General features: G+C 38.8%; 2 protein-coding genes across 22 annotated transcripts in view; one reads left to right on the top strand and one right to left on the bottom strand.

The window, feature by feature from the left end:
• The window catches only part of KMT2E (lysine methyltransferase 2E (inactive)), a 61,025-nt gene extending 57,046 nt beyond the window's left edge, over positions 1-3,979 (top strand). For all 5 annotated transcript variants that reach the window (XM_037889178.2, XM_037889181.2, XM_037889180.2 and 2 more), the window contains 2 exons: positions 311-402; positions 1,707-3,979. In XM_037889178.2, the coding sequence (XP_037745106.1) occupies positions 311-402; positions 1,707-3,224 (1,610 nt within the window). In that variant the 3' untranslated portion in view covers positions 3,225-3,979. The remainder of the gene's footprint in view (positions 1-310; positions 403-1,706) is intronic.
• A 918-nt stretch (positions 3,980-4,897) lies between these two features.
• Positions 4,898-13,777, bottom strand: part of SRPK2 (SRSF protein kinase 2) — a 311,814-nt gene continuing 302,934 nt past the window's right edge. For 11 of the 17 annotated variants that reach the window (XM_043551828.1, XM_043551872.1, XM_037889171.2 and 8 more), the window contains one exon: positions 6,859-8,472. In XM_043551828.1, the coding sequence (XP_043407763.1) occupies positions 8,288-8,472 (185 nt within the window). In that variant the 3' untranslated portion in view covers positions 6,859-8,287. Of the gene's footprint in view, positions 8,473-13,777 lie in introns of all 17 variants that reach the window. The other 6 variants (XM_043551885.1, XM_043551812.1, XM_043551834.1 and 3 more) reach the window with 1 other exon arrangement.

The following is a 13,777-nucleotide window of genomic DNA, read 5'->3' as shown; positions in this document are numbered from 1 at the left end:
TCCACATAATAGCTCTTAGCCATTTTAATATTATGTTTAGATCTGCTTCATCTGTAGGACGAGATCACCTTGTAGTTCATACTCACCATCTCATTCAAATATCATTCCTCAGTTGCAACTTAAGGTCCTTTATTTCCCTGAACTAATGGAAGGTCAGTAAGCAGATGACCTCGTATCATGCTTGCAGTGTTGAATCATATCACTTAGAACTTGAAAAATAGTTCTCTGGAGTTGAACGTAAACTGTTCAGTAGTGTTTACGAAAGTCTTATTTATCAAATATCTACATTTTACTGTGATTTTGTTTGTAGACCCTGATCCTGAAAATCCAGAATCCACAACTGAATGTCCGTCCCCAGATACTTCTCAAAAGACTTGCAAGAGTCCTTCAAAAGCAAGCAAGGTAATAGTGTGTGTGCGTGTGTGTGTGCGCGCACGCATGCGTAGATAAGATGCACACAGCACTAATGTGTAGTTTGATTAGATTAGTATGTATAGATATGTAGTACATTTGGGAATGTCTTTCTTGATTGTTTGAAGTGCTTTTCACTTAGGTAGTTGTCAAGAACTTTTTTCTTTTACCTATTATGCATCTGTGTTGAATATGAGCAGCAATAACTCTAGCCAAGTCTCAACCATGTAATATGCCACATAAGAAATTTTTCATCTAATCCAAGTAAAAAGTTACCATTGCTTTCATTCATGATAGGAATTCTCAATTGCAAAGGACTTGCCAACACCAACAAGCACATTTAAGATCATTATACCTTAGCATAGTACAAGTGGTATTGTTTATCAAGATTTTCTGATAATTCCAAAGAATAACCAGACTGATTCATCTGTTTTTTATCCTAATTCTCTGGAATATGAACAGATAAAATCTATTCAATCCTCATAGATCATAGGCTCATTCAAATATGGAATATTTTGGCTATCTCAGTTCAATTAAAATTTGGTATGTGTTGTGTTGAATGGTAGTGACCAAAATCACAATTGCAGTGATTTTTTGGGGGAGACAAATTGTTTCAGTGGTTTTGCATTTTCATTTAAAAAACCAAATAGATATAATTTTACAAGGAATCTGAACTCTAATCTATGTGCTTAAATTCATATGGAAATAAAGTGTCAGTTTTTTAACAGAGAGGGTAATTAACACTGATAGGAAGAAAATGGCGTGGTAGCTACTGGCATAATATTAAATGGAGGAATTCAGGTTGTAATGTTCAGTCAGTTTGTTCACATTATCCCAGTTTTAAGATTTGAAGTTTGATGTGAAACCTGTAAATTATTTTGTATAGAACTTGAAATAAATCCCTTAGTATCAGCAGTCCAGGGCTTTTATAAATAACATAGATTGTAAGATATTTCAAGTAGTGACGTCTTCTCCAGTGTTGTTTTTTTTAAAACCTGGGATGCTTTGTATGCTGTATAAATAAGAAGTTTCAGTGCATTTTAGTAACACTGTATCATGAGGATAATGCTACCATTAAGGAAGCTTAGCCTTCCAACTGTATCTATCGTTTTGTTTTTCTTTTTCTTCAAATAATGAACATCCTGTGCACCTGCCAAAGGAAAACAAAATCTTTTTGATTTCTAAAACACTTACTGGGTGAAAGTTATTTTTAAGAAACTGGTTTTTATATATATACTTTAAAACATTTTGGGGTAAAGTTACACTGACTTTGTTCTTTCTCTTCATCTATCTAGCCTTCTTCACCTGGTCCTGTAGTTTCAGCGCAATCAATTGGGAGAACACCCACAAAACCAGATTCTCACTGGGAAACTGCAGTTAATGCTCCAGAGGCTGAGAATGCGAATCATCCAAAATCTGAGCTGCAACAAAAACAACTGACAAATAATGTCCAAGTACTTTCAAAAACTCACCCATCTCAGTCGCATTTGCGTAGTTCAACAGAGCAACTTTCCCATTCACAAAAGCTGCCTTCTGCACCTTTGAAACTGCACTGTCCCCCTTCACCTCATGTAGAAAATCCTCCAAAGTCATCTACTCCTCACGCACCTGTACAGCATGGTTATCTTTCACCAAAGCCTCACTCACAGCAGTTAGGATCTCCGTACAGACCTCATCATCCACAGTCACCTCAAGTTGGAACACCTCAGAGAGAAACACACCGAAGTTTTTATCCAGCAGCACAGAACCTTCAGCCTGGTAGTCAGCAGCAAGCTAGTGGACAGTTGTTCACCCAGGCACCTTCGGGACAATCTTCAGCAACTTATAGTCAGTTTAACCAACAAAATTTGAACAGCAGTGCACCGCCCCCACCACCTCCCCCACCCCCTTCTTCTTCTACTTACTATCAAAACCAGCAGCCCTCTGGAAACTTTCAGAGTTATAGTCAGTTAAAGGGTAGCATACCCCAACAAACTGTTTTCTCTTCTGGACCAAATCAAGCACTTCCTGGCACTACGGGCCAGCAAGCAGTTCCAGGACACCATGTAACTGCAGGGCATTTTTTGCCATCTCAGAACCCCAGTATTCATCATCAGGCTTCAGCATCTGCTGTACCTCCTCCTCCTCCACCACCACCTGCTCCAGGACCTCATCTTGTACAGCAGCAAAGTTCCCATCAGCAGCATTCTGTAGCACACGTAGTAGGTCCAGTTCATGCCGTGGCAGTAGCCCCTGGATCACACATTCATTCTCAAGCTGCTAGTCACCATTTGCCACCACCACCTCCACCCCCAGGTCCTCTGCCCCACCATCAACCTCCTCATTCCACAACAGGACATCAAGGTCTGCAAGCACAACACCAGCATGTAGTAAATTCAGCTCCTCCACCCCCGCCACCTCCACCTTCCAATGTTTTAGGCTCTGGGCATCACCCAGCATCAGCACAAGGGATACACCATCCATCACATCAAGGACCCCCACATTTTCCTTCAAGTGCTCATTCAAGTGTATCTTCCTATTCATCACAAGCCCCACATCATACAACCTTGGGACCTGGACCTCAACATCAGCCTGCTGTAACAGGACCTCACTGTCCACTACCAGGTCAAGGTCCTCATATCCAACCTCAAGGACCAAACAGTATTCCAACACCTACAGCTTCAGGGTTCTGTCCTCATCCTGGCTCTGTAACCCTTCCTCATGGTGTGCAAGGACCTCAGCAGGCATCTCCAGTGCCTGGACAAATTCCTATTCACAGAGCACAGGTGCCACCAACTTTTCAAAATAATTACCATGGTTCAGGGTGGCATTAAAATGGGACCCTTGCTCCTAAACATTTTAAAAATGTTCCTGTAAGATAAACTGTGTATATTTCATATGTACCTGTTCAAGGTACTTTTTAAAGCTTGTACATGATACTTTGTATAAAAGCAAACACCAGTGCTCTTTCATTGTATTCTTTCCATTTTTTGCTTTTTTAAAATTCCTGAAAATGTGCTGTTCAGCCAGTATTAGGTATATCTTTTTATTTTGTAAGTGAACATTCCAGCAGTTTTTTCTGGCAGTAGATTTGATGCTGCATAATCTTTAAATTTTATTGTTGCAGTTAAATTCATTTAGTGAATGTTTTCTATATTACTTTTTATACATATGTAATTAAATAAGTACACTGATAAGAGATGGCACGAATAGGTTTTTCATTTTCTTCTGTCGACAGTTCTTTGTGTGCATATAGCTAGAAAACAATGCAATACAGATTTTTATAGTTTGGCGTGGACATGACTTTTGTTTCATCAGTTATTTACAGAAATGTAATTTAATGTATAGATTGTTTCTAATATCTCCGACAACTGCTGTAAATACTGTTTCTTTCTGCGTGTAAAATTGCTTAAGGCTTCTTTCATTTGATATAGTACTGTACATAATGACAAGTCTCTTTTGCAAAAATGTGTGATCTTTGTGGAAGTAGTACAGTATATGATCTTTAATTTTTTAATATACTGTCACATTGCAGCACTGGTTGGGCATTTTAATTCATGTTAATAAATCACAATTATGTCAGTTTTAACACTGTCCTGAGGGTTGTGTATTTAAGGAAAAAATAAGGTTATAAATGACTGCATGTCCAGCTATTTAAAAATCTGCCAGGATTGTGAGTGCTATAATTAGAAGTGATGGCAGTACTTTATTTCCTCTTCAAAAATACTCTGAATTCCCATTTCGTGGATATTTTATTCTTCCTGCATGAAAAACTGACTGAGGAAAGCTGACCAATTGCATATTCCACCTCAAATTTCATCTGTGAAGCTGTCCATTAAAGCAGGGGTTCTCAAACTGGGGGGACATGAGAAGCTTTACGGGGCAGGTGGGGAACTTACTGTGCACATTCAGAGCTGGGTGGCCAGAGAGCAGCAGCTCCTGGCTGGGCACCCAGCAGCAGTGCAGAAGTAAGGGTGATAATACATGCCACTCTTAGTTCTGTGCTGCCTTCACAACTACTGCTCTCCGGCTGCCCAACTCTGAAGGTGTGTGGTGTAAAACTACTACAGCCACGAAGAAGAGGGGGCAACAATCAAATAAGTTTGAAAACCACTGCATTAAAGGTTAGTGTGTCCTTTTCCTGCTAATCTTAGTGACTAGAGATGAGGAAAAACTACTTGAAATATCAGTGTAGTGTCAGTTTACTGAAACATGTTACATTATACAAAACTAATCCACACAGTTTATGCATTGTACAGGATAAATATTCATACATTGGTACAGTTACCATTCAAATATTGGTTATTCTGATCTTGAAGATAGACCACAGGAACATTTGCCCATATTTTAGTACCTATAGGTATGTTTCCTATTCTAAAAGTTCAAAATAGAATTTCAACATGTATGGTTTTTTGTAAAATAATTCCTGAAATGCACTAAGACATTGTTATAGTGCAGTACTTACAAAAAACGACCACCTACATTGTGAAGAGAAGACATTTCAACATAAAAATGAAAGATTTATGAACTTTATTACCAAAAGAGAGGAGATGGGTATGTTTTTGTGGCTAAAGAGTAACATGGAGGGTAATGGACTTAACAGAAATGAATAAATACAGCCAGAAAGCTTATTGTTAAAATGCAAGTTCAGTGTTTTAACTTTATATCTAGGATAAGATATCTGTATGGTAGCGAAGATGCTGCCACTATGCTTGAATGTGTGCACAGAAGAAATGTGTGCACCAATTTTTATGCTATAGAACATAAAGACAAGCCTTTAATCATCTTATTAAATACCAGTCTGGTAGTAGGACCAATTATTTCAGATCTTAAAACTAATTCAGTTGGCTGTATATAATTTTAATGAAACAGTCAAAGTTTAATTAGTCCTGTGAAACTAGCTGAAGGCATGGGGTGTCAAGTAACTTTTCTACTGTAGCTTATTGTGGATGTTAATTTTTTTTCAGGTTTTTAAGAATCAAGAAAAGCCACCAGTTTATAAAAAGCTAGTATATCAGATTGAGTAAAGAGGAACTGTTGCTTTGTCTTTATGTTCAACTGCTACTGGTGAAAGAAGGCATTGGACTGGGAACAGCATTAGAAATCGATTTTCTTACTACTACAGGAAAGGCAATTCAGTTCCATTACTATTCACATCCTTGTATTTTTTTCTCCTGAGTCTAGCAACCAAAGTCTACTAGGAACTGTCTAAGACCATCAACTAATTAAACAATCAGATAGCTTACAGTCAATGCCAACGACCAGAGCTATGAACAAGTAACCTCCTTAACCCAACCCTATAGAGCCACAATTTATTACTTTACTGTGAAAAGAAAAGGAGTACTTGTGGCACCTTAGAGACTAACCAGTTTATTTGAGCATGAGCTTTCGTGAGCTATACAGCTCACTTCATCGGATGAAGTGAGCTGTAGCTCACGAAAGCTCATGCTCAAATAAACTGGTTAGTCTCTAAGGTGCCACAAGTACTCCTTTTCTTTTTACGAATACAGACTAACACGGCTGTTACTCTGAATACTTTACTGTGGTGGTCAAAGCCATTGTATTAATAAAATAAGTGAGTGGATCATTAGCTAGCTTGGAAGCAAGAACTCATATTTTGTACGAGACAAAGTCAAAAACATTTTGCCAGTTTAAATTGAGTAGCTACAGCTTTTTGAAAGAAATGGGTAAAAGACAGCATAGTACGTGTCTGAAATGGTACTGTTTAAGTTACCACCATTAACTGAATGTTAGGATACCAGTAACTTTTGTAAAAATAGCTACAGTAGTGCAAAGAGCTGTAATATTGGAATATTTGGTTTGGTGCCTAGAAAGTGACGTTTTAAACTAATACTTCAATTCTTAAGTTTTTCTTTCCTTCCTGTATTGAAAATTTATCACTTGTTGCAACAGGATGAACCTAAAGGCAACTCCTCGGTGAAACAGAAAATTTTACCTCCTGTCTTCTCTTGCTTTCATTGCAGCATTTTGTCTTCACACTATCAATATTATCCTTGCTGCCTTTTTAAAAAAAACAGCTTTCCAGTATGAAGTCCTTAAGTAGATGGCTGCCATTGCTCTCTGCTCTAAAACCCAAATGTTAGCATTGCCAAATGTGGCTGAAAGTCTCTTGAATAATAGCATATTGTGTTGTACTCTACCAAGATGTTTTAAATAATCTTCATTTTTAATTATACACAGAAGGGCAAAAAGCAAGCAAAGGTTACTTTAACTTAAACAAGTTCTGTGGAATGCCATTTCTGAGTCTGAACAAGCAGTGAGTTAACTGTTGCAGGTGCTATTTTAGCTCTGATGTATTAAGTAAAAGATTTTAAGCATGTACAGATATTTTACAAATGAATTGTCAACTGGCATTTCCAGTATGCTAGGTTAAAAAACCTACTGAGAAATGTGACTATCAAACAGTTGGATTTACCATTATCAAGCATTTGAATGACCAGCACAATGTCTGAAAAAACAAAACACTTTAATTAGACAACTGCAAGCACCTCAAACAATTGGTTATTGTTACAACACAGAGCTATCTAGTTATTGCAAAGGCATGTGAATAAATTTAAAATGGACAGTCAAAAAAGTGGCACCATAATTATGTAAAACCAGAAATAAACTTACATTCACCCCACTGACTTCTAAAAGAGGGCAAAATACACCTCCATATTTTACATTCTAAAATCTGTATTGCCTATGAATTTGAGTCTATTTAGCTTTTTTCACCCCCTGGAAACATTTACAATTTTGCGTGCAACTTACAAAGGGCAAACTAATTGCTATATATGTCAATTCATGGGGGGAAAAAGCTAGTGCAATTCGTTTTCAGAGCATGTAAAGCTATGAATGGAATGAGCATGAACTGTCTCAAACATTGAATTATTTTGTCCTCTAAATTATATTTGCTTTTTGGTCAATCCTTTTCGTACCTCAAGCATATATTATTGTAAAAGATCAGTAATCCTAGACAGAATATTTCCCATGCTCACTTTTAATCTTTTGGGTATAGTACAAATTACAGTGCTTATAAAAAGGCAACACCATATGGTACCATGTCTTCACTATCACATTGTAAGGGAAATTGCTATTTTCTCCTTAAAAGCACTTAAAATAGGCAAAAATTCTAAAAGGGAGTGCTAAATGATAATGCATACTTTATCATTAGAAAGAAGTCTAGCCTTCCTTTAAAGTGCCATTGGTGGAATGAAGTCTTGTAAACCAGAGCCACTTTGTTTATAATCTAATGTACAGGAACTTCTACAAAATGGAAAGTTTACACAAATCCTTAAAGCAGCTTGAAGTCCGCTACATGCAATTTGTATGCTACAAAGCTCTTTAAACTTAGTAGCTTTACTCTGAAATCTGAGTCCCCATCCCATATTTAAATGGAAATAAACATTTACAGGGTGCATTTACATACACTATAATACAAGAATGATGTCCCTTTGTCAGAAAATAAAATTGTACAATTCCTTGCCATTTCTCAGTTCTGACTTGATGTCAAACTTGTAAATTATATAATACTCAGCTAAAATATTTCATCATAAATAGTTACAAAACCTGCCAAAACACAGAGGGATAGGGGGGAATAGTTTGTTCAAAAGTTTGACATTTGAATGCCACACAACACAAGAAATGATGCTTAAAGACACGTTAAGTGTTTTCTGAAGAGAGTGGGTCAGTAAACTACCAGCTGAAGACAAGACTACCCTTCCCCAAGAATACAGTGCACAAAAAGCAAAATGTCAAACAGTACCTCAAAGCAAAATAAAGGTCTGAGGATGAAGCCAGCTCACTTGTGATCCTGTTAAAGAATTTGTGACAGTCACCATTTAGGTCCGATGCACTGGAAGTGGTTGCTGGTTCAATCTTACATTTGAAGATTCTGCTAAGAATTCAACCATGGATGCCTAAGGCATTCTCCAGCTGAAGCTCGTTTTTCTGGAACCATTTCTAGCATGGGAATCAGGAAATCTGTGAACTGTGCGGCATCTTCATGAGGCCAACCATATTTTTCCACAAGCACATCAAAGAGGCTCCAAGGTTTTAGCTTGGTAATGTGCCGGAGTTCTCCTGCATATAAAAATGTTCTGTTAGAAAGTTCTCATTATCCTTGATTATTACTTGTTCAGTCTCTCTTCCCACTGTATGCCTGAACTATTTAGGCAGGCTAGTGTAGTATGTTACTACAGTTCTCCCTGAAAATAAACCCATCCTGTGTTTTATTCAGTTGAAAAAAATGAAAAACCTTTCTCAAAGCACATTCTGAAGGCATTATTTCCTTTGAAATTACTATACTAGATCTGAAAACCACTGTAAACATACATACTTCTATTATGTTCCTACCTTCTGCCTTCTTTTGATAAGAAAGCATGTATTTACAATATACTTAGTGATACTGGCTTTAAAAAAAACCAACCTCTCAAAGAAAAGCTAAATAAAATTAGAGTGAATACTAATAAAATCATCTGCAACAGTGGACGTTTCTAGTATCAAATACAATGAAATGCACTTTAGTTTGGTATCCATAGGTACAGCATGTCCTATTGCTAACACTGTATGCAAAGACTGTCTGAAAGTCATTTACCATTCATGAGACTGAAGCAAAGTAAGGCAACACTTTTTCAGTTTATACTGGTGAGTTCCATGAGTATTGCTATGAATATTATTACTATTTACAAAATGAGAATACCTCATCTTTTCATTGACTCTGTTTTGTCAAACTGACAATTATATATCATCAAAAAACAAAGCAAACGAAAAACCATCAGAAAGCCCAAATTAAGAATTGACTTCACACACACATTTTGTCTGGAACATTAGCAATTGCAGATGTGGTCACGCAAACAACTTTAACTTTGTCACTTCTCATACTATCCCAATACAGCTTCTTCTTATCTATCCATTACTCAGATACATCACCAGTGACAAAAAACACATTTCTCTCAATAAATTTGTGTGATGGCATGATAAGGTTTCTGATTGTTCCCATGGTGTCACTATGGAGGCTGAGCAAAGGCTGTTTGCATACTCCGAGCATTGGGATGTTTTTGTAAAATGGAGCCTGAATTTGACATGACAAGCCTCAGGTTAGTGCTTTCTGAGGAAACTGTAACATTCTCTAGGGGTCTTTGGCTGAGGGGTAGATACTTTGATCACTAACTCTAGGTAAAAGTTTTCTGCAAGAAATTCCGCTTGGACTTTTTATATGTTTTAAGAATTGCTCAGTGACAGGTATCCATCCCTTCTGCCCTTCCAAGCTCTGACATGACTGGCAGAGCTTGCAAGCTAATTAGAATGGACCCCATTTTTTCCTAAACTGTCTTGCTTCATTTCCATTCTCCATACTAATTCCTTTTCCCTGCTGTGCGCCTTCCAGAACAAACCTACCTGCACCCTCTGGGGTTTCCTGCTAACTGTGCCCAGCCTCACGTCCTTTCGCACATGCACCATGCACACTTTTCAAAGCATGTATCAAACTGATGTGCATGTATTATGCATGCATCAAACTGGTATGTATTATCAAACTTGTATGTATTATATACACTTCCAAACACAGGTATCGATGCATGCACTTTTGTATTCTCACAAGAATACCTTTCAAATAGCTACATGTTCTCTCGCAAAACCTAGGGCAGGCTCTTCTACTCATTAGGGATGCCCGGTAGATTGAAATTTGAAGTTATTATGTGAATGTTTCAGAGATATGACAAGTCAAAGTAGTATTAGGAAAATCTATGAAAAGTGAATAATTAGGACATTTTAAAGCATCCCTCAAATTCCTTGTGATGGGCCCCAAACTTTCCAGAAGTATTCTGCCCTAAAATAAGCTGTGGCCTAGGGTTATTTTAGTTTTGATGAAGTTAGGGAAGAAAAAATGATGTTGAAAACTGGGTTTGTAACAGGACTGGATTCAACTTTAACTACACCCAGACCAGCACCCCTCCAATAATTTAATGGAAACTTCTTCCCCTTTCCCTTCATTTAAGTACTGCTGAATGTCCAATTTAAACCTACAAAAAGTATATTCATAATTAAAGCTGAAAAAATAATTCAAAAGAATTCCTAGAAAAGCAATCCATAACTGTAAGAGGCACGACAAGTCAACAACAATAAAGCAGGGGTTTTATGTAACAATCTCACGAAAATTTCTTTGATCATGCACATTTTCTTGAAAACACACACATTCCTAAAAACAGACATTCAAAAGGTTTAGGACCAATTCTGGAAGGGACATGTGCAGACACACTTGCAAGAAAAGTTATGTACAGTTAGGGATGCACGACACAGAAGTTTTTTGCACAGCCTCGGCTCCCCCAATTGTCTGAAGAGCTTTCTGCAATAGGAGCAAGGGAGGATGTTCTGGTGCAAGGGTCCACCTGTTTTTGCCTTATTTCTTTCCCTCCACTCCGTCAAATAGCTAGTAGTATTTTTTTTCCACTAACAACCTCCAAAGGCATACTCAATAGTTATGCTAGCCTAGCCAGCATCCTATGAAACAGATTTAGCTCATGAGGAAATGTAGCCTTAGTAAATACCAGTTCATCCACAGTTTGAAGAGAAGAAAAAAGAGAGAGGAGACTCCGATCTTGAACAACGCAAAACTTTTTTCAGGTTCTATCCCAAATACCCTGTCATCTTCAAGAAAAAAATATCTATCCAAACTGTGAATGAAGGAGGATTCTTTAATGGAGAGGGTCAGGGCCTCTTAGGAGGATGAGTGAGATGCCTGGCACTGAGGGGTGACCACACTGAGACCATTTAATATGGGTCATGATGAATAAAATCAATTTAATTAAAGTGTTTGTAGAACCCTAAAGGACAGGGGGCAATCAACAGGGATCTTCAAACATGTCATCAGATTTGACTGAAGATCTGATGACTGCAGCACAAGAAGATCTAACTTATAGACCTCCTCAGGACCAAAAGACGGCTAGCGTAAGCAACAACCCCAGGCTAAGTCAATGGATCCATCCCAACTGATTCAAAGCCTGACCAAGAAGGTTCCCAGATCCATGCACTTGCAACTGAAGTAGGAAGAGTCACAGAGGAGAAATGTAACTGCTGGGGCATGAAGATTCTACAGATGATGACCTGCAAAGCCTAAGAGCTCAACACTCTCCAGAACCTCAGCTGAAACCAAAACAGGAGCTTGATAACAGTCTATCATCAGTACTGTGAGCAGAAGAACCAAGAACAAATCTCCTTCCAGACCCAGAGGACTCTAAGTCAGAGACAGAACTTTTCCACTTCTTATAGATAAACAGCAACTTAGCACTGAAGTCACTCAAGATCCATATGTAGGAATGGTTATGAAATTAAAACAATTAGTTTAGTTAAGAAAATAATGTCCGCTTTATGGTTTGTGGCTAGAAAGGAAAAGGCCCCAATCAGCAATTAAAAGAAAGCTGTGACAATAATAAGAGGAAGTTACTCACCTTGTGCAGTAACGATGGTTCTTCAAGATGTGTGTCCCTATGGGTGTTCCACTGTAGGTGTCTATTGATCAGAGATTAGGTTTCCCTAATCCCTGTACTATTGATCAGAGATATTTGGTAGCAGTGTCCGTTCAGCCTGCACATGCTCTTTCCCTCCCTTGTGTTGTGCCTTCAGGCTAATTAGCGCTGCATAGGCAAACCACCCTCAATTCCTTCTCTACCACGAAGCCTCCGTTGAGAACTCCAAAGTAGAGGGGAGGAGGGTGGGTTGGGGAGCACCAAGAGGGGGACACATCCTGAAGAACCATCCTTACTGCACACAGCGAGTAACTTCCTCTTCTTCTTTGAGTAATGTCCCTGTGGGTGACTCCCGAGCAGAATCCCCAGTGGGAGATTGGGGCTTTGGAGTCGAGTCTGTTATGGATGAGAACACTGTGGAGCTGAAGATAGCATCGGAAGCAGAGTCTCCAGTAATCACACAAGTGTTCTGCGAAGGTACGAGCAGATTCCCAAGTTGCTGCCCTACAGATTTCTGAGATAGGAACAGTCTTGAGGAAAACGACAGAGGTGGAAACCAACCTCATCAAATGTGTGCAGATTATGGATGGAAGTAACACCGTGCAACCATGACAACAGTGGTTAATACAATTAATACTGCGTGCAGATGTGGTCACCCCATCTCAAAAAAGATATATTGGAATTGGAAAAGGTTCCGAAAAGGGCAACAAAAATGATTAGGGGTAAGGAACGGCTTTCGTATGAGTAGAGATTAATAAGACTAGGACTTTTCATCTTGGAAAAGAAACAACTAAGGGGAGATAGGATCGAGGTCTATAAAATCATGACTGGTGTGGAGAAAGTAAATAAGGAAGTGTATTTACTCAACACAAGAACTAGGGATCATCAAATGAAATTAATAGGCAGCAGGTTTAAAACAAACAAAAGGAAGTATTTATTCACACAACGCACAGTCAACCTGTGGAACTCCCTGCCAGAGGATGTTGCGAAGGCCAAGACTACAGCAGGGTTCAAAAAAGAACTAGATAAGTTCATAGAGGATAGGTCTATCAATGGCTATTAGCCAGGACATACAGGGATGGCGTCCCTAGCCTCTGTTTGCCAGAAGCTGGGAATGGGCGATGGGATGGATCACTTGATGATTACCTGTTCTGTTTGTTCCCTCTGGGGCACCTGGCATTGGCCACTGTCGGAAGACAGGATACTGGGCTAGATGGACCTTTGGTCAGACTCAGTATGGCTGTTCTTACGTTTGAGACCCATTTGGAGAATCTTTGCGCTGATATTGCTACGCCTTTTGACCTTTCCACAATGAAGAGGAAAAGATTAGGAGATTTTCTAAAGGCCTTTTTCCTGTCCAGATAAAAGGCTAAGACTCTCCTAATGTCTAGTGTAGGCAGTATAGCTGCCCTGGTATCATGATAAAGCTTTGGATAAAAGGTTAGGAGATGAATCAGCTGTTTATGTGAAAAGACAAGGTCACCTTGGGGATGAACTTCAGACGTGGCCTAAGAGTAGCCTCATCTTTAAAGAATACTGTGAAGGGGGGGGAGCCATTAGTGCTGCTATCTCCCCTATTCTCCTCGTCAAGGTGATGGCCACCAGAATTGCCATCTTCATTGACAGGTATGTAAGTGAAGAAGTGACCATAGGTTCAAAGGGCATTCTAGTCAGGCTCTTTTTAAAACTAGATTTAGGTCCCATGTTGGAGTGGGATGTCCGAGTTGGGGATAGAGGTTCACTATGCCCTTGAGGAATCTCTTTGTAGTTGGATGGGCGAAAACCAAGAATCCCTCAATTTGCTGATGGAAAGCTATTATAATTGCAAGGTGTACCTTGACCGAACTGAGGGATAGCCCTGACGTCTTGAGATCCAGCATATAGTCCTATACCACAAGGAAGGTGGAAGACTCCGGGTAATT

This window comes from Chelonia mydas, chromosome 1, assembly GCF_015237465.2.
Source record: "Chelonia mydas isolate rCheMyd1 chromosome 1, rCheMyd1.pri.v2, whole genome shotgun sequence".
Lineage (NCBI taxonomy): Eukaryota > Metazoa > Chordata > Testudines > Cheloniidae > Chelonia > Chelonia mydas.
Note: the sequence above shows the minus strand (reverse complement) of the source record. Positions and strands in the feature narration are given on the sequence as shown.